Genomic DNA, 20,906 nt, shown 5'->3' with positions numbered 1-20,906 from the left:
TTCTTTTTAAACGTGTCAATTGTGTTACAATTAACTACCTCCGAGGGTAAGGTATTCCATTTATTAACAACACCATTAGAGAAAAATTCCCTGCAACACCATAACCTCGTATTGTCCCTTACCAATCGAGGACAGAGCGGGGGGCCATGTTTGGTGTTTGCATAACTCAAGCCCCATGTGCCAGTAAAGCCCCGTTCACATGTGCAAGATTGGGGGTCGCTTTGGTGGTAATTACCGGCATGACAACTTTTTTCCCCTCGTAGGGAAGAAAAAGGTGGGAGAGCAGCTAATCAAAAAAGCCCATCTTTCTTGGGGTGGATTGGTGGTCGACACCGACCTTCTTTCCCATAATCCTTTGCCCCGCGAAAACTGCTATAAGCTCCTTCGTCAACCATCTTGAATCAATCACTTCCGTTCAACCTACATAACCAGTGACGTCTTCCGGAAAGCACAGGGGAATTACCGGCATAAACTTATTGTCATGCGAACGGTCTTTAACGAAAATCCCCGTAACCGGGAACTTCCCGGGATGTTTTATTGTACGTGTGAACGGGGCTTAAGGATACGCGTAGCTCTTCTCTGCACCCCTTCAACCAAGTCTATGTCTCTATGTAGGTATGGTCTCCAAAACCTTACTGCATACTCCAGTCCCGGACGAACTAAGCCTCGAAAAAGCGGAAGAATTACTTTAGGAGAACGCGAAGAGACCTTTTTGAAAATGAGACCAAGCATTCTATTCGATTTTTTGACCACCGATGAACAATGTTCAGAAAACCTAAGCCGCTCGTCAATGAGAATTCCCAAATCGGTGACCCTAGTTGCATCCGGTAAAGTGACACCATTCAACTCGTAAGAGAACCGTGGGTTGTTCGAACTAAAATGAGCAACTATGCACTTATCAACGCTAAACGTCATGCTCCATTCATTTGCCCATGTTGCAATCCTGTTTAAGTTGGTCTGCATCAACTCCCTATAGCTTTGATTCCCGATTACCCCCATTAGCTTCACGTCATCTGCGAATTTGCTAACAATCCCATCGATACCCGAAAATTATGGGGAGCCAAGAACACTTCCTTGAGGAACTCCACTTGTGACGCCTGTTCAACCAGAGAATTCCCCGTTCACCATAACCCATTGAGACCTATCTCTTAACCACGATTCTATTCAATTCAGCAAGTTGCCCCCAATGCCATGCAAACGCTTCAAGAGTTCACCATGTTGGACCCGATCGAATGCCTTCTGGAAATCAAGGTAAACAATATCTACATTTTTGCTCTTACCTAAAGCCTTAGTCACGTGATCATAGAAGCAAAGGAGGTTAGTTACACATGACATCCTCTTCCTGAACCCATGCTGATTTTCCGACAATGCATTATTCTCGTCTATCCACTTCACAAACTGCTTTTGATGATAATTTCCAAAATTTTCGAGAGGGAGCTCGTCAAACTCACTGGACGATAATTGGACACAGCTTCTCTACTACCCGTCTTAAATATTGGAACAACATTAGCAAATTTCCAATCCCTTGGAACGATACCCTCAGCAACACTGCTTGTATATATCTGTGCGACTGGCCCCAACAATTCATTAGCACATTCCCTGAGGACCCTGGGATAGATATCATCTGGTCCTGTTGCCTTGCTTTCACATACATTTTTTAGAAGATTCAGGACCTCCACGTTTTCCACCTGAATATCGTTGAGGATTTTATTACCCCATGCAACACTCGTATATTGAATATCATTATCTCCATTAAAAACCGACACGAAAAACTCATTGAAAGCACCGCACATGCCTACATTGCTCTCTAACCTAGAGTCTCCTATCGAGAGGGGACCAACTGTACCCTTACATCCATTATTGACGTATCGAAAAAATGACTTTGGGTCAGAGTCAACCCTAGATTCAACTTTTTTTTTACTATCCCTTATCGCTTTCTTCAACACTCTTCTTTTATCAGTGAACAATGATAGGTTACCTCGTTCACCTTTATACTCTCTGAATGCTCTTTTCTTTTCAAGATAAAGGTTACGCACGCTATCCGTGAACCATAGAGGGTGCGATGTACAAACACGCTTTTTTCGAACAAAGGGTATGACGTCGTGCAAAACAGAGGACAGCTTCGTACTAAATTCTTCCCATTGACTTACCACCCCTACTGATTTCAACCGGTCTTTGAAAACTTCCGCTAACCTTCCTCTCAAATCATCAAAGTTAGTTCTCCGAAAACAAGGAACCAGTCTTTTGTTATCAACCTTACCCGAGGAAAAGTTACAGTGAAATCTGACGATACGATGATCACTGGAAGATGTTCAACAAGATCCCCAGAACTAGTAAGAACTAAATCCAAAATAGCAGTACCGCTAGTGGATTCTGATACATGCTGATACAAAAAATTTTCGAGCACCAACTTAAGAAAGTCTCTTTCATACTGATGTTTAGATGAAAGGTTCTCCCTATCAATGCAATACCTGGGTAATTGAAATTCCCCTAGTATGAGAACCCTCTTACTCTTAAACATGTAGGAAATTTCATCATGCAATTTGGCGATGTAGTTTGGATCCCTATTCTCGGTGGATTGTAACAAACCCCAACAATAAGTTTATGACGTCTTTTGCGTTTTCAAGCTCAACCCATATACAGTTTCAATATCACTTCTCTGCACGTTACACTCTCTAGCCTTCAAACATGATTTCACGTATATCCACACTCCACCCCCTTTCCTATCCGATCTATTTCTCAAAAAAGTATCGTATCCTGAGATGTGTAAGAAAGATTCATCCCCATCGTTTGCCCAAGATTCAGTAATGGCTATAAGATCCAGGCCCTCCACAACCATCATAGTTTCTAAAAAATCTTTCTTATTACCCAAGCTCCTGGCATTAATTAGCACACATTTTAATTTTCCCGGTGATTTAGTGTCGATCGAGAAGCCATCCAAATCAGAGGTGGGTAATTCCCCGTCAGTACTGTTATGACTATCACTAGCTAACCCACATTCCAGACTACGTGGCCTGGGAGTAAAAAACCTAACCTAAGACTATCGTAAACCTCCCAGAAACCCCTCTTATTTAGATGGATTCCATCCGAACGAAGCCACCTATCGGTAAATGCGGGAACCTCCAAGAACGTGACCCCAAGTGAGGAGCAAATGTCCTTCAGGCCTATATTGAATTGGTGGATCCTACTCTTATACCCCCTACTACCCCTTGGCAGCACTGGAATCACTGCCACATCTGAACCAACACCTACTAGAGAGTTTTCAGTGTGTTTTCTAGCGTGTGTTGTCTGAACCCCCCTCCCTAGCGGATAATAGTAAATCCCGGTACTCTGACAGAGACTCACTAATATTCGCTCCTACCTGATTCATTCCCACTCACAGAATCACCCGCAAGGGCAACTTTCGGCGATGAAAAACGTCTTGAACATTGCCAACTATGTAGCTCCAAGCGATGATAAGATCCTTCCGTCAGGCCTATATGATTTTTATTCATTTTTTTCCCTTCACAAACAGCTCTTTTATGTATTAGATGTATTTTACTATATTTATATATTTTTGACATGTTACACAATAACTGATTTCAAATCACTGCATTTATATCTGTGTTTTTGATCATATTAAAGATATTATATTCTGTTTTTCTATTACTACACTGGTGAAATAAATTAAGAGAATTTGCATATTTTATCGAATTTCATGAAAAGAACTGAACTGAATGTAAAACCACTGCCTCTAGACAAAAATGCAAATCTTGTACGTCAAATACGTAAGCGTACACGTGTGTGTAGGCGGAGCCAGTAGAGAAACAGGCTTTATAAGCGCGCGTAAGTTAAGACACATTTCGTTCGCTAGCACACCTCGGCGAATTTCTTGGTGTTATTTTGCAGCAATCGGTTAATTTCAAATTGTAACAGTAAAAATGAGTAACCACCAACGTTTAGATGATGGAATGAGGTGGCGAATTGTGGGGAGGCTAGAAGCAGGCCAATCTCAAGTCCAGATTTGTAGAGTTCAATTTAACGCCCAGCGTCGTGTGTAACTTATAGAAACAGTTCCAGGATACCGGATCCATCGAGAGAAAGCCTGGGCAAGGTCGTCCAAGAGCCACGACTGCCAGAGAAGATCGCCATTGTCGATTATAGCGAGGCGTAACAGGAGTGCTACAGCTTCTCAGCTCTCTCGTGACTTGTATGCAGCCACAGGAACCCGTGTATCAAGGGTGACTGTTTCCAAAAGACTTCATGAGAGAGGGTTGTTTGCAAGAAGACCTGCTGTTTGCGTCCCGCTCACTTCTACGGACAGGAGAATCCGTTTATCATGGTGCAGAGAGCATAGAGATTGGAGTATGGATCAATGGGCGACTGTTCTCTTCACTGATGAGTCCCGGTTCAGCCTAAGCACCGATTCTCGCCGTACGTTCATATTGAGAGAACCAGGGACCCACTACCTACCCTCCAATGTCCGCGAAATCGACCGTTATGGCGGAGGAGGTTTAATGGTGTGGGCAGGCATCATGTTGGATGGCCGCACACCTCTCCATGTCTTTGAAAGAGGCACTGTGACTGGTGTGAGGTATAGGGATGAGGTCTTGGAACCCTATGCTCGCCTTTTCAGGGGTGCAGTTGGCCCTGAGTTAATTTTAATGCACGATAACGCGAGGCCACATAGAGCTCTTCTGCTCGACGATTTTCTAGAGAGTGAGGATATTCGCCGGATGGATTGGCCAGCCAGATCTCCAGACCTTAACCCTGCAGAGCAACCTATAGACGCTCTGGGGAGGGCAATTGCAACTCGCAACGCCCCTCCGGGAACCATCCAGTGAATGAAAACAGCGTTGCTGAACGAGTGGGACCAATTGCCACAGGAAATGATAAACAGCCTTATTTCAAGTATGAAATCACGCTGCGAGACCTGCGTATCTGTAAGAGGGGACCATACCCCCTATTAACCCATTTTTTTGTTTATTCTGCAACCGCTGTTTCACACCTTCCGACTCCAACGAGTGTAAGGGTACGTCCATAGTGAACCGCTTCTCGCTACTCGCTTTATCGCGGCTGAAAAAAGATCGTGAAAACTCATTGGGGCGGCCATAGTGCGCCCACCTACCTGCTTTTACCGGCTCAAACTGCTTTTACCCGCTTTAACCAGAATGAATTATTTCTTTTTCTCGCTTGACCGGCTCACCGCTTGCAGTTTTAAACGGATACTTTCCTCTAAGTGTTCGTTTTATAATGGAATAGTAAATCGACGGAGTTTTTGTAACGATCAATTATCGTTATTACTAATCGTTGATTAATTATGACATAATAAAAGCGAAATCGTTAATCATTAAGTAATTAAAGAAAATTACCAATTATAGTGAATCCAATTGGAGTTTTTATGACGATTAATTATTGTTAATACTAATCGTTAACTAGATGACATAATAAAAGCAATATGGTTGGTTAATCATTAATTAAGGTTTATTAACGATTATACTGAACCCAACGGAGTTTTTGTGATGGATAATTGTTGCTAATACTAATCGTTAATTAGTTATGACATAATAATAAGCGAAATCGTTAATTAATCGTTAATTAATTAAGGATCATTAATTATCATACTAAATCCAACGGAGTTTTTATGACGCCTAATTATTGTTAATACTAATCGTTAATTAGTTGACGTAATGAAAACGATATCGTTAATTAATCAAAATACCGTTGGATTTCGTTTTATCGTTACTAATTATCGATCATGATTTAGTTTTATCGTTAATAAACTAATTAACGATAAAACTAAATCAAACGGATTTTGCGGCCAGTTCAGTTTTATCGTTATTAGTTGATTAGTTAATTATCGATCATGATTTAGTTTTATCATTAATATAAACTAATTAACGATAAAACTAAATCAAACGGAATTTTGTAACGATTAATTTTCGTTTTTCTAATCGAAAATTTGTTGTGGCACTAAAAGCGAAATCGCTGATTTATCATCAATTAATTCATTTACTATAATTAGCGATTACACTAAACCCATTGCAACTTCAAGGCGATACCTATTAATTTCCTGTACATTCGTCATTCTTTCATGTTTAATTTTATAATAAATATTTTTTGTTGTCAACAAAAACACACAATAGATCCCCACGTGATAGCTCCATGATGCCAACTGCCCATACAGGCAGACGCTCCCGCGAGCGGTGCACTATAACCACCACCGGCTAGAATCGCGCGGGATCATCTCGCCTTCTACAACTGCCGCGGTTAAGCAATAAAGCGAGAAGCGGGAAGCGGTGCACTATGGACGTACCCTTACGCACGATCATGCGCGTGTATTACAATTATTGAATGGTTATTTGTTTTGTATTGTATCTATGTATGTACATATCAAATTTCATTAAAATCGGTACAGTAGTTCTAGAGATAATCGACCAAGTCTGCAAATTCTCTTAATTTCTTACACCAGTGTGTATATATATATTAGTGTAAATGAAGTGCATTATTTTTGTAGCGATGTAACAAAAACGTTTTGAAATAATGTTTTATTACTTTTAGGCACTTGATAAATATTTCTATATCTATTCGAGGTTCTATTTTCATTTTTTACTAACCATTCTTCATTTCTGATGATGAATTTAAAAATTCTGTACATGTAGTTCTGTCTGTGTCAATATTGGGGCACTGTATCTTTTTGTTATCTATTGGAACATTTATTTTCTTAATTTATTGTAAAGATTGTCTAAATTGCGTATGTTTTCATAATATTCTCCTCCCCAGACACATATTCCGTAATTTATATTTGAGTAAACCCATGCATAGAAAGTATCTTTTAAGAAGTTATTATCAACTATGTATTTAAGTTTATAAAGAACGCCTGAATACATTCTGAGTTTTTTTAGCATTTTTTCACTATGTATGTTCCATTTTAGGTTATCTTGTATAACTATTCCCAAATATTCATAGTTAAACACTCTGCCTATTTCTTCACAATCACATTCTAATACAGTTTGAGATTGGCAGTGGGTATGCAACTTTACGTGGATTTCCGTACTTTCATTTATATTTCTTGTTTTCGTGCACATGAATATTTAGTTTTTTGTGTATTTATTTTTAATTGATGTTTAACTAGCCAATGATTTATTTTTGATAGATCCTTTTCTGTTTTTTTAGTCAGACTGTCTATTTCTGTATCCTCAACATATAAAACTGCGTCATCTGCAAAAGATATGTTACCATTGAGATTTAATTTGCTTAATTCACTTATGTAAATTAAAAAAGGTATCGGCCCTAAAACCGACCCCTGTGGGACTCCTTTTTCCCGAAATTCGCTAATTTCTTTCTCTGTTATGACAGCTTGTCGTCTATTGTAGAGGTAAGATTTAAACCATTCTAAGATATTTCCTCTTATACCGGCTGAATAAAGTTTCTCTGTTAAGACATTTAGATCCACATAATCAAATTTTCGTTTTAGGTCAAAAAGTACTATATATTGAATATTTTTATTTTTATTTATTAAGAATTCATTAAACCCGTTAATTTTAGAATTGAAATTTCGGTATTTTTGTTTTTCTGAAATCCATATCGATTGGTTGCGAAGAATTTTTGATGATTTAAGAAATTGATCAGTTGGTATTCACACATTTTTCTAAAATTTTTGAAAAAATCGGTAGAATTCAGATAGGTCTATAGTTGTTTGTATCGTTAGAATCTCCTGTTTTGTAAATAGGATGTACGACGGAAGTTTTTAGTTCAGAATAAAATACTCCATTTGTTATTGAGGGATCCACAAAATCCTTTAACACACTCATGTGGTAGTGGGAAATTATTTTCATCATTTTCGGCGGAATTCGATCATGTGTATGTATGTAACCACTTGCTTAATTTTCTTTAATTTCTGCCACAATTTGTCTCAGTATATGACTTTCAGTTTCAAGGTAGAGCATGGAATTTGTAGATGTGTTTGTAGGGCCTTCTTGTTCTATACAAGTACAAAAATCTGCATTTTCCTCATCATTATTTATATTTCTTTGAATAAATTCATGATTGAATTTATCTGCAAGTTCTGTTGGATTTTGAAAAAAAAAGCTGGTATATATATAAAGCCTTTTTTTTATCTTTATTTTTAATACATTTTTTCTAATAATTTATCATTGTTTTCGCAAGCTTTAAGGCTCTTATGGAAGTATTCTTGTTTTACCCTTTTTTATGTATATTTTTAAATTTTTGTTATATATATATATATAACTTTTGTACTCATTTTCATATAAAATCATGTGTGGATTTTTTGTTTTTTGTATAATTTTTCTTTGTGGTTTATTCTGTCAAGTATTTGTTTAGTTATCCATTGTTTTTTTTTTCTTAGGGTATTTTTTTTGTAGATTTAGTCCAGAGATTCGTATTCATGTTAAAATACGGAAGAGATTAGTAGTATGTTAAGGTGCATTTAAGATTTTATACCACCCCGAGCAGATCTCTCATAATAAAATAAGCTGTGCGATTTTTATAATATTCTAATGCGAGCGCTGTTATTCCTAAATCACTATTTATAAATTTGCTGATTTTTTTCCCCATGAGCCTACCACGTCGAAAACTTGAAGGACTAACAGAGCTCAGTCAAAGCTTAAGGCCGTTGCACACGTTCAGGTTTACTTAAAATGTATGCCTGTACAGGAATATCTGTGCAGGCAAACCTGAACGTGCGTAAAGGCTATCCGGCGTAGATCTAAAACTGATATTTTTTTTACCTGAACGGATTGGTTTCTTCATTCGACGCACCTATAAAGACATAGTAGCTGTACAGGTAAACTTGAATAGTCTGGATGCGCCAAGCTGTTCAGGTATGCCTGTACACGTACACCCGCGAAAGTGCACCTAAACGTGCGTGGCGGGCTTAATAGGCAGCGTATGGCAAAAAGCAGAAAAGTTTGGTCTGTAGGGTGACGAGCCGGAGAAACAGCCACAACTAATGGCTGTGGTATGAACCTGTCACGGTGCGGTAATGAGTGTCCCGACTTCAATATGTATAGGCCAATTTGTTGTTTCCGTATTCCTGATACAGGATCAGCACTTCTCAAACCTATAGCCGGCATTTCTAGAACAATCATGTTTACGTTAGGTGCATAACACATACACAGTATTTTCCAGCATCACAGAGTTAAATAATATATAGAGCGCGCAAGGGATTACAATGTGAAGCAAAGATCGGAGTCACGTGACTCCGGTAAAAAGGCTGGTCAGGGAATCTCGCTGGCAATGCTTTCCTTATGGCTATTCGTATGACGATCTACACGTGCTGTCTTATTTTTGATTAGAATGGTCAACACTTGCGCAGCTTCCAGGTGTTCTGAACGGTTTAGGAAAGGGGGACCAGTATCCTTTCACAAGGGAATACTTTTTTGCTTATTACCCTTCTTATAAATTAAAAATTGGAAAATTAAATTGACGATTCAATAGATTTCTGACGCAGTCTCAGTTTTTAATGATCCCATTTTGGATTTAATTCAATTAAAGTTCCAAGTTTTGGTAAAATTCAAATGTCATGAGCCATTATTAAATGTTTTAATAGAATTTTTGGCGATAAATGCTTGAAGTAATGAGTTTTATTAACTTTTAACTGAAATATGCGTCTCCGCAAGATTTGGCGAGCTAGTGAGTTTATTCGAGTTTCGCTCAACTTGAAGATAATATGCTTTTCAGAATGAGGAATTTATGGCAAATATTTTATTTAAATAGAATGTAATGAAAACTCACCCTCTAGACAATGGCGGTTTTGCATAAAAATGTATAACTACCTCTAAAAATAGTATTTTTACCTCTCTTCACGCCTGAGATAAAACTACAGTATTACAGAAAAGAAATTTTTTTATTGATTAATTTGTGTTTGTTGTATGTGAAATTGCCCTCAAACAAGAAAATCTATTAATTGATTGATTAATTAATTTTCAGACAATATCTTTATTAGGATTGTCTGAGTTAATATCTGAAGTCACTATGTGTACCTCAGATGTTAACTTGAAGAAAGAATCATTCTAAAAACTACTTAATACCTAAAAAAAAATGAAAATTCACATATGTATACTTCTGGAGCGAAGAGGTTACACATATGTCACATGTAACATACATTTACGTACTCTAAATTATTACATATATACGCTACACGAAATTTCATTTCTTATAATTTAGAAAAGTACTGACGATGAGGTATTGCAATTTTCTTGAAAAATTCATTTTATTCCTGAAATATTACGTAAGTGTTTACATTTTGGTGTGATAAGGTTATGAAAAGTTTTTCAGGAATGTTTGGAAATGAAACTTACTTATTGCTTGAATATTTCATGACTGAATATGGTATGAGTGTGAATGTGTTACATTACATAACATAATATGATGCATTATATACTCAAAATAAATGTATGATTAGAGTAATTTTAATGTTCTTGGAAGATAATTTTTACGTTTTAATAATACAAATACAAATACAAATACAACGCCACAACAGGCAAAATGCCCAACGAGGCGGCTGATAAAGCCCCTCGTTAAAAGCGCCTAGTTAAAATAAATTTTCGAAATTAAAAGTAGCAAAGTGAATGAGAAGAGAATATTTAAAAATATAAATGAAATAGGCTGTATATATATAAGAGATAGGTTATATATATAATAAGATTTAAAAACTCAAAAGTCTTAAGTTATTAGGAATTATCCCTTTTGGAAAATAAAAAAAATTTCGTTTTCCAATATTTGTTTATATTATATAGAATTGATTTTTTTTTCAAATCCCACATTCCCTAAATATTTTACAAAAGAATGAATGAAATTCATTGAACAAATGAAGGAAAGTTTTCATCAACTTGATCGAGTCAAATTTCGTTACAACAACATCCTAGCATTAACACGAAATCACCAGGTTCTGCGAAAACGAGCCAAATGTAATAGCGCAGAACCTGTTCTTTCCCCGACAATACTGCTCATCTTTTCTTCACGTTCGACAAGTTTTATGAATAGTGTGCGCTGTCTATTATATCTTTAGTCTATGTCCAGCATGCATCAATTTATTAGAAATTCCTCAGAGAAATGTTTATTAGGTGCGTGTGTGCGGTATAGTACTAGCTTCATTAGTTGGTATGGGGTAATTTCCGGTTGCGGTATCAAAGGTTCCTAACATTGAGGTGAATGAATGGAATAGCTCTTACTTTTTTTGTCCTAAATACCACCGCAGTAGAAATGTTCAGAAAAGAAATATGATATTCACATATTGCGAAAAATCGAGAAGCTTCCCATGCTTAGATGACGACAAACTATATTTTCATGGGCAGTGTGTTTTCTTTTTCCACAAGTTTTTCTCTCTCTCTCTTTCTTGATTTGTTCATTATTATAGGTATTCATTCGTTTTAGCGAGCTGCATTTTGGTATCATGCACATTTATATTTTTTGTGGGAATTTTTTTTCAATAATTTTTTGTTTATTTCTTTGTTTCTTCAGTCACCTCTATGGGCAATTTACCTGTTGTGGCCTTGGAATTTATTTGTATGAGAAATTGATCACGCCACGCCATCATTCTGATAGATGACATTAACCTAAGTCAGAAGAATTCAAATTTTTAATTGAGATTAGTTGCAATACCAGTATTTTACAAACACTGTACTGAAATGGGTACAAAATCTCTATAAAAATACGCTAAAAATCCTACGCGTATTCTACGGCCGGGTTCACACTGGCGCGATAAGGCAAACGATGCAGCATGTGCATGATACAACGCTTTCCGTACCGCGCCAGTACGAACCCGGCCTACGCGTTTACCTACTACACTGTCGTCGACTTCGACTTTTATTACATGTACTTTGGTGACTGATATGCCGTGATCATCTCTTGCCTGCCACAGATTATTAGACCGACAGCTTTTGCCAAGAATTCTGAACTGCTGAAGGGTGATATTCACCGACAGGGTTTATACCTTCGTCACAATTTTTGGATAGGAAATCGACACGGATTTGTTACAACTTGAGATATTCATACCTTAGCTGGGATTCATATCCAAAATGTTAGCAGAAGCATTGTGAACTCGGCCTGTGGAACAGAAACATTTGTGTGCCTCGACGACGATGAATACGGTAATAGAGATTGCTTCAATCACTACAAAGGGCCGGTCTAAGCATTTTTCATTTAAATTTTCTTTTTATTTCATCTAGCTCTATCTATCTATATTTTTTTAATCTAGAAAATAACCCTTAAGACTGCCATTTCGACTGAAAATATATATTTTTGACAAATTCAGTTGCAGACAAAGGGAAGCTCCAAGCGTAAAAGGTATCTGGATGGTGAAGAACGTAGCGAGACCACAGAAGTAATCTCACGATCACGTTCTACATCCCAGAGAAGGCAAAGTTCAGCTGCTCGTTTTCCGGCAGAAGAAATATGCAAGACTAGACGTGAATGGGAACAAGTGAATAAAACGTATGATCTCTATGAAAACCAAGTTGAGGTTATTCAAGATACGGTTCAGCAGTATGTCTTCACTTACAGATGTCTGACTGAAGCTGGACCTTGCATTGGAATTTCACATAGGTGAGTAATCAGTGGTATATACTGAAATTCACGAAAGTTAAACCAGAGTTTCTTGCAATATTAACTCAAATGCCAATGAATAAAAACTTGCGATTTTTTAGGTATGAAAGTGAATGTACTGAGAGGTACGGATGGATGTACATGTACTACCGAAGATTAGACGATCCTGACCAGATACCACAATGGGGTTTCGTTTCAGCTGCTCATCACTGCGCTTGTAAAATCACCCCGAAAATTTTGCCTGATTTGTTGTGATTTTAGCGTGACGTTGTCTACAATATCAAATGCTTAGAACTGATTGCCATAAACTTTTGAGTCAATATCTTGGCAGATGAAAATTTGAATCACGTTATCAGCTTTCGATGAAGTGTGTATGAGATACGGGTTTACTCGATTCTAATTTCGAGAATGTTTGATTACCTTATTTACTGTATTATACAGCTTCACATTACTCATAATTTGTAGAATTTTGTCCTCGATCAATCCAAGTCATGCTCTAATCATGGAGACAAAAATTCTGACCGTAAACTTATTCGCCGATTCATTTATAGGTTTCAAACAAAGGTGTCAAACATTAAATAATAAATTGTGAAAGTTGAATACCGTGATTCATTTTGACTCCTACTCAATTTAAATTATTAAGCGTGCATGTTGATTTCGCTATCACAAGAACGCAAATTATGCACAACAACGTACTCTGTAAATTTGTGTGAGAGGTGTATAAATCAAGTTATGTCGGTGTCTTACTGTTTTTTATGATATTATTTAGGTTTTGGTACTTTATTTTTTATTTTAAACTTGAAAAATCTCAATATCTTTTTTGAAACTCAAATATCTTAGTGAATGAAGTACAATCAACAACGTTAGGCGCGTTCAAGTCTTCATTATGTACCTGCGGAGTTTTTCCGAACCGTCGTTTACATTTTTAAATTTGAGGAACAGATTTATAACATACTCAATAATTCAGTAACAATACAGGGCGCATACGTTAGGGGGTGATAGAACAACTATAATAGACAAACACAAATCACGATCCAACGCGTGCTCGGAACTCAAGTGATTAAGCGCTAGAGCAGTGGATACCGATTGAGACCAATTGCATAGTTATAAAAGTTAACGCTAAATGTTAAGAAAAATACAAAATAAATTACTTTAAAAACAGAGTTTTAATCAAATTAAAAAATTAAGTAGGCTGCAGTAGAAGTATTGTAATAATTTTTTATATTATTAGTCGCATGAAAAATACTAGAATGCGGATTTTTCAAGAAAACAGATGGGGAAAAACATTTCCACAACTTTGAAGGCTAAAATTTAAAATTATGTTTCATTGAATTACATTTCATTCCATGTAACAAAATTGGGCTGGGTAGATTTTTGTTAAAATAATAATGGAATAATGGGTAAACTGGAAAAAAACTGAGTGTATTTAATTTAAATGAAGCACTATTTTGGTTTAAACATGCATTATACATAGGAAATGGTTCAAATATTTTTTTTTTATCGCGCATAAAAATATAGGAGACATTTTGAAGTTTGTACTTACATCGGAACACGCAACATGCAACGCTATATCCGACATTGGTGACTGGGATTTTTAAATAATTATCAAATGCTGGAGAAGGGTTTTAATATTGAGTAAAAGTTCCATAGCTTTCACATCAGCTTAGAAAGGGCATTAAACACCTCGAATGATTTTATTTTCGTCATTATTCATCATGTGTAGAGGGGTGAATTGTGGGTTAGAAGATTTTTTAACGTACACACACAGAGTGGGATATGCTGTTTCGTATGTTATTGTGTAGAAGGAGCAGTATAGTCCCATTGTGTGAGGTCTTATCGGAATTTGACACCACCTGCCCGACAGGTGAGGGCTGTTGTTTTCCCTTCTTTTTTTTAATTTATAATCGAGTGCGTATGTGAGGAAGAGAGACTACTCCCCCACACACATTTTTTACTTTCTGATAGTGTAGACCATCGGTTCTCAACCTTTTTTGACTCGCGCGGAGCCCTTTTAAGTAAAAAAACTCTATGCCAGAGCCCCGTAGGCCAATTTTTTAATTATTCATCAAAGTTATTGATTCATTTTTACTATTTAAAAATATTTATAATTATTTTTTTTAATTTTACTGTTTTTTTATTTTCCTTGAGCGGCCGCGGAGCACCGGTTGAGAACCGCTGGTGTAGGCAGTGATTCCCAGCTGGTGTGTTGCAGTACCGTGGAGTGCAGGGACGGCTCGAGCTTACCTGGCACCCGGGTGCTAAGCCTCATATTAAGACGCGTGTATAAAGGGATTCTACCTCATATGCCGCCCCTAACGGTGACCCTGGCCAACACCCACTAGAAAACAAACTCTCTAGTAGGTGTTGCCCTGGCAGGAGGCTGACAGGGATTCAGTGAAAGATAAACCTGACTTTTTTTCAGAAGAAAGCCAAAGCCGCACATCATTATTTGCCGTGCAAAATGTGCGTGACCATGCGTCCCGCTTTTGAAGTAGAAATTTGTTTTTTGATCCAGATTTATTTTACCATTCTGAATAATGTCAGATAACTTAATCCTTGAAACAGCACTTATTTTTGTGAGTCATCATCACTTATCCATTAAAGATGATTTATAACGAGATTATTTTTTTCAAAGGTGTTTCGCTAGTACTCCAGGGACCGGGCAAATGAGAAGCCGAATTTTTCCTTTGCTTTCATTCGACTATTGTGGAACAAATTCTAGGTGAGGGCATGACCCTCCCCATCCTAGAGCAGGGTCCCTAGGCTGGGATCTTTTTCGGGCCTCACAGTCAGACTTCTCACTGGCCTTTCTATAGTTAACTTATAGCGTGAAAAAGCCAAAAAATTATGAGAATTGTCCCGGGCCCTGTCAGCCCCGCCGTTGGAGCCGATCGGTGAGGGAAACCAAAATGCACACTCGCCCCTTGTGATAGAGTACAGTGATAGCTCTTGGCCTCGAGCCATTGCGGCCGCACTGGGCGCCGCTCAAGAGGGATGCTAAAACCGAGGTGAATGGGTAAAAAAAAAGTTCCATTGGCCGAAAAAAAAATCAAAGAAAATATTTTCTGTCTGTGTGCTCTGAAGGGGGCGCAAAATCCGAGATGAAAGGGCGAAAAATTTTTTTTGTTAGGAATTGTTTGGATAAGTTGTGAGGGAGGGATATCTCCCACAAGGGTATGGCTGACAGGGCTTCAGCTTGGGGGGCCTGGGAATAATTCCGTATAATTTTTCTTTTTTTCACACTTTATAAATTAACTGTAGAAGGGCCTCATGGAATATCTGGCTTGGGTCCCGTGAAAGATTCCAGCCCAGATTCCTGGGCTGGAATCCATCCTGACGCAGGATGTAGGGCTATGGGGGGGGGGCAATAGGCAGGAGGCGCAAAAGTCCAGCACGGGTACAGATTTTGTCTCGAGAAACCCCGATAGCCTGCATTCTTATTTCTGGTAATACGGTCAGAGGCCCAGAGGCCCTGTATATTTTCTCAACGTTTCCGTTGTCGAGGTATGACTCAAACGCGTAATGTCATATGAATTTTTACTGTATTACATTTTGGGGTCTTAACTAAAGACTACACTGCCGCCCCTTACAACCTGCCGCTTGGGTACGCCGCACCCCTTGCACTCTCGCTTAAGCCGCCCCTGGTGCAGCGTCTTGAGATCGTACAGGTGTGCAACGAGAAATCTCGAGGAAAAAAATTATGCCACGCACTTGAAGTGTGCCACCGTAGTGCTTCGAGATCGGAGTCTAATTCGAAAATTCGGCTCGCTCTCATTTCAAAGGCACCGCGAATGTAAAAGTTTAGAAAATTTCGTTGTACTATAGAATTTACAAAATTAAAATATCTAATATATTTATTTCCATCGTTCGCAACATTAATTGAAATTAATAAAACCATATTATGATTCGAGTCTTATATCCAAGCAATTTAACATATGCGTATCATGAGTAAATTCTACATATAACAATAATTAATATATCTTTGGAACTAATTTCCGCCGCTGTGGTGGTCGAGTGGTTATAGTGATGGACTCGCGATGCGAAGATCCGGGTTCGAACCTCACAGTGGTGGTCGGCTGAAGTTGGTTTTCTGTGGTTCCCAACTTCAAGGCGCAAATGCGAGCCGATCTCCCCGTTAAAAAGTCTCGCCACAGAGAGCAAGTCCTACAATGATAAATCATTCAATCATAACACTTCACTCATAGTTTGAAAAACTGGTGGCAGATGGCAGCACTACACATAACAAGCATTACAGGGAAACAAAAAAACTTCACGTCAGGTTTCACTACACGTACACGCACATTCCCGCATGTACCGATTCGCTGGGGGTTCCGCGGGGGGGGGGGTGCATGTGTGGTGTAGCAGTAGTAGGTAGGGCCTCCAAAAAATGGCTCGGGGATCCATGATGTTCTTAAGTCAGCCACCTCGTTGGGCAATTTGCCTGTTGTGGCGTTGTATTTGTATATACAATTAATTTATTTACATAGAAACAATAGGAAACAAAAAATTATTTGACAGCAGATGGGACGGACAGTAATTATTTTATTTTGAATTAACTTCATTATGCAGGAACATCGAAAAAAGTCTTTTTAAAAGTTGGGGGGGGGGGGGGTTCGCAATCCACAGGGGAAATCGCGCTTTAAAAGATTTTGTAATCACTGCTAAGCCCAACGTTTCTCAACGTATGGTCCACGACGATATTACAAGTGGTCCGCAGACACACTTGATAATTTTAATTCTAATTGAATGAAAAATTATTCAATTGTTAATAGAGTAATACTACACTCATGTCCATAAATTAAGGATAATTCAGAATCACACGGAAATCGAAATCTAAAGTAAAAATTTCACCCGTAGAATTGTCACAGAATTATGCAAGAATGATATGCAAATTTCAGGAAGCCACCAGATGATGCCGATAGTACGTCACAATGACGAGAGTGTAAGAGGGGGGTAATTAAGGAATGGTGGCAAAGAAGTAAAATTGTTCACAAGAGTTCTGTAAGGCGCTCAGTGCCATAAGCGAATAGTTATGACACAGAGGACGCATGTGGATGATTTTTTACGTGGTAGAATTATCGGCCGCCTGGAATGTGGGCGTACTCAGATCGAAGTATCCGAGGAACTTGGAATTTCCCAAAGTGTCATCTCTAGGCTTTGGCAACGATTCCAAGATAACGGAAATGTCAGTAGACGTTACAGTACAGGTCGCCCCCGAGTTACAACGCCGAATGAAGACCGGTATTTGGCAGTAACTGCCGAAAGAAGCAGACGGAGCACAGCATCCGACCTGTCTCGTCAGCTATCTGCAGCCACGGGTACCACAGTTTCAAGGCAAACCGTGTACAGACGTTTGGGAGATATTGGTCTATATGCTCGCAGGCCTGTCAGGTGTGTTCCGCTCACGGCAACTCACTGTCGGCAGCGATTAGCCTGGAGTCAGTGCCGTCTTAAGGCATGGGCCCACCCGGGCACGGCCCGGGGCCTCACGTGAAGAGGGGGCCTCACAAAAATGGGTTCTGATAGAAATTTTCAAAAATTTGTTTGGTAGGGCCTCAGAAAAATCAATTGGCCCGGGGACCCATGATACTCTTAAGACGGCCCTGCCTGGAGTAGAGATTTCCGACGAGTCCAGGTTTAGCTTGCAGTCTGATTCACGTTGGACTTTCATATGGAGAACGCCAGGTACTCGTTACCACCAAGACAACATCATTGAACGACACCGTTACGGTGGTGCAGCATTGCTCGTTTGAGGTGGAATTATACTGGGTTCTAGAACAGATCTGCATGTTCAAACTGGAACCATGAAAGCCCAAATTTATCGGGACATCATTCTGGAACAACATGTACGTTTGTTTAGGGGTGCCATGGGCGCAGAATTTGTGTTTATGGATGACAACGCCCGTCCTCACCGAGCAAACATCGTAAACGAATGCCTTGAATCTGAGGATATAACCCGTATGGAATGGCCAGCATTCTCACCTGACTTGAATCCGATAGAGCATGTGTGGGACATGCTTGGCCGACGAGTTGCAGCCCGTCAACCACCTCCTACATGTGTACCGGAACTTCGGAGAGCATTGCTTGCTGAGTGGAGTGATCTTCCCCAAGATCAGATCGATAATTTGATACTCGGCATGCCTAGGCGTTGTACGGACTGTATTTCATCGCATGGGAGACGTACAATGTATTAACCATCATACCAACCATGTAATAGTAAGTTTTTGTAAAGGAGATATTTTTTACAATTGCTCCAGGGAGCAAAAATCGTAGTTTTTATGAATGGTATCATACATACACCATCATTTTTGTTCTTTATCTTTTGTTTAATAAATGGGCTTTATGAATAAGTAACGTTTGTTTTGTTTCTGAACCTTTATTTGCCGGAGCTGGCATTATCCTTAATTTATGGATATGAGTGTATTACTGAGATACGATTTAAAAATCATCCGAAATTCTTTATTAAACATGTGTGTTAGCCATAAAATTTTAAAGGAATATTACAGCTCTCTCCTCAGGCCATGAATTTCACGACCTCTCCCCCTCCCATAGTAAATTTGTTGCGTTTTGAAAAACGCCTTTTTTTCCTGAGCCTTTCAGCTTGAAATATTGTTCTTTCCGAAAACTGTTCGTATTTTTTCCAGGTTGCTCGCTCACAACAGTTTTCATAAGACAGTGCCGTTTCCACTCATGGGCTCACACTGACACGGCCTGGGGGCTTCAAGTGCAGAGGGACATGAAAATAAGATCTGGTTGAAATTAGTAAGAAAGAAAAAATTAATAAAAAAAATTTGTGAGCATGTCAAATGGAAGACACGCATTTATAATCAGGTAAAAGGGGCCTCGGAAAAATCACTTTACCCGTAGGGCCCATGATGTAATGCGTTTACAACAGCCGTGTTCTGACAATGACGCAGAATTCGAAAAATTATTATAAAGCCGGGTTTTCCTAGGATTAGAATTTCAGCGCCGGGTGCAGCGTGAAAACGCTGATTGGTTGAAAACCTGAAATTCAGGTTTTTTTTATCAATCGGCTTTTCACGCTGCATGAACCCACGACCTGCTTCTAGGAAAAGCCGGCTTAAGCTTTATAAGATTCAGATATAGCGATGGCAACCAACACATATCCCCACTTCTCTTTAAGGAGGTTACCATATATAGTTATATATATGTAACTATCGGATATAGTACATACGGCGTCCATGATCAAAAGACCCTATTTTAAAGTAAGTAGCCTACAGTCGAAACCAATCATCAGAAAAGTGTGAAATTTTGTGGAGAACTTCATGAAATGATGGAAATTTGTTTCAGGGGAAAAAAAATTAGTTGCATATGTCGCCATCAGAGGGCGTTTCACTTTGAATACCTGTAGTAAACGTGTAAATTTACGTGATGTCACGCAGCAGCTATTATAAAACCCTAGAAACATTCGCGGAGATCTTGTTTCCCAATTTATTTGCTGCTCCCAATGACAATAAATTTACGAGATCACGCTTTCTTGGTCAAATTGTTTTACCAAACCAGCAATTCTGCAGTAACTGCTCTACGGAAATATCGGACTTGGTAGAGGATTCGAAAAGATCCAATGAATGCTAAAAACTGCCGGAGTATGTATACGCAATTTGAAACACAGGATCGTTGGCTATTCGTCCTAGAAGAGGAAGAAAACCCGTTTCTATACTCGCAGTACAGGAGGTTTCGCTTCAGGTGGAAGAGGACAGAGCTTCAAATTCTCGTGGTAGCTTAGCACCAGTGTCAGACGTGTAGCACAGGCGTTGGATAGGCCACGTTCAACTGTCCATAAGATCATGCGAAGTATTATCCGTACAAACTTTCACTTGTACAGCGGTTGCTTCCACATGATTATGACGCTCGAGACTCTGGTTCTCACTGCAGTTTCTAGCTCGCGTTGAGGTCGATTCAGAATGGCCTTGAAATATCCTCTGGACAGACGAAGCGCATTTTCACTTGGATGATGCAGTGAATACTCACAACTGCCAAATTTGAGAACCAGAAAATCCGCACGCTATCTTAGAGGTTCCGTTGCATTCCCCAAAAGTGACGGTATGGTATGGCTTTACTGCATGATTTATTCTCCACAGGTCCAGTGACATGTTCGATCACCGGGAAGCGATATGCATTGCTGCTACAGAACGAAATTCTTCCGGCTTTACAAGCACGTCACTGTCTTGTAGACACAATCTTTATGCAAGACGGAGCTCCTCCACACATTACAGTGTGTGTTAAGAATGTTCTTAAAACATATTTTACAGAAAAACGTGTCATCAGCCGGCACTTTCCTAATCTATGGCCTCCCCGGGTCTTAATCCATGCGATTTTTGGTTTTTGTGGCGTTTGAA

At 38.9% G+C, this 20,906-nt stretch overlaps 1 protein-coding gene across 1 annotated transcript in view; it reads left to right on the top strand.

Annotated features, from left to right (window-relative positions):
* The window catches only part of LOC149080277 (uncharacterized), a 99,248-nt gene extending 85,960 nt beyond the window's left edge, over positions 1-13,288 (top strand). Inside the window, exons 4-5 of the mRNA XM_089239406.1 lie at positions 12,257-12,546; positions 12,648-13,288. Coding sequence (XP_089095532.1) covers positions 12,257-12,546; positions 12,648-12,801 — 444 coding nt within the window. The 3' untranslated portion in view covers positions 12,802-13,288. The remainder of the gene's footprint in view (positions 1-12,256; positions 12,547-12,647) is intronic.
* Positions 13,289-20,906: the final 7,618 nt, after the last annotated feature.

The sequence above is a fragment of the Pholcus phalangioides genome, unplaced genomic scaffold, assembly GCF_987345545.1.
Source record: "Pholcus phalangioides strain wild (caught in Gottingen) unplaced genomic scaffold, Ppha-v1.0 ptg000011l_1, whole genome shotgun sequence".
Lineage (NCBI taxonomy): Eukaryota > Metazoa > Arthropoda > Arachnida > Araneae > Pholcidae > Pholcus > Pholcus phalangioides.
This window is presented reverse-complemented; position numbering and strand designations above follow the sequence as displayed.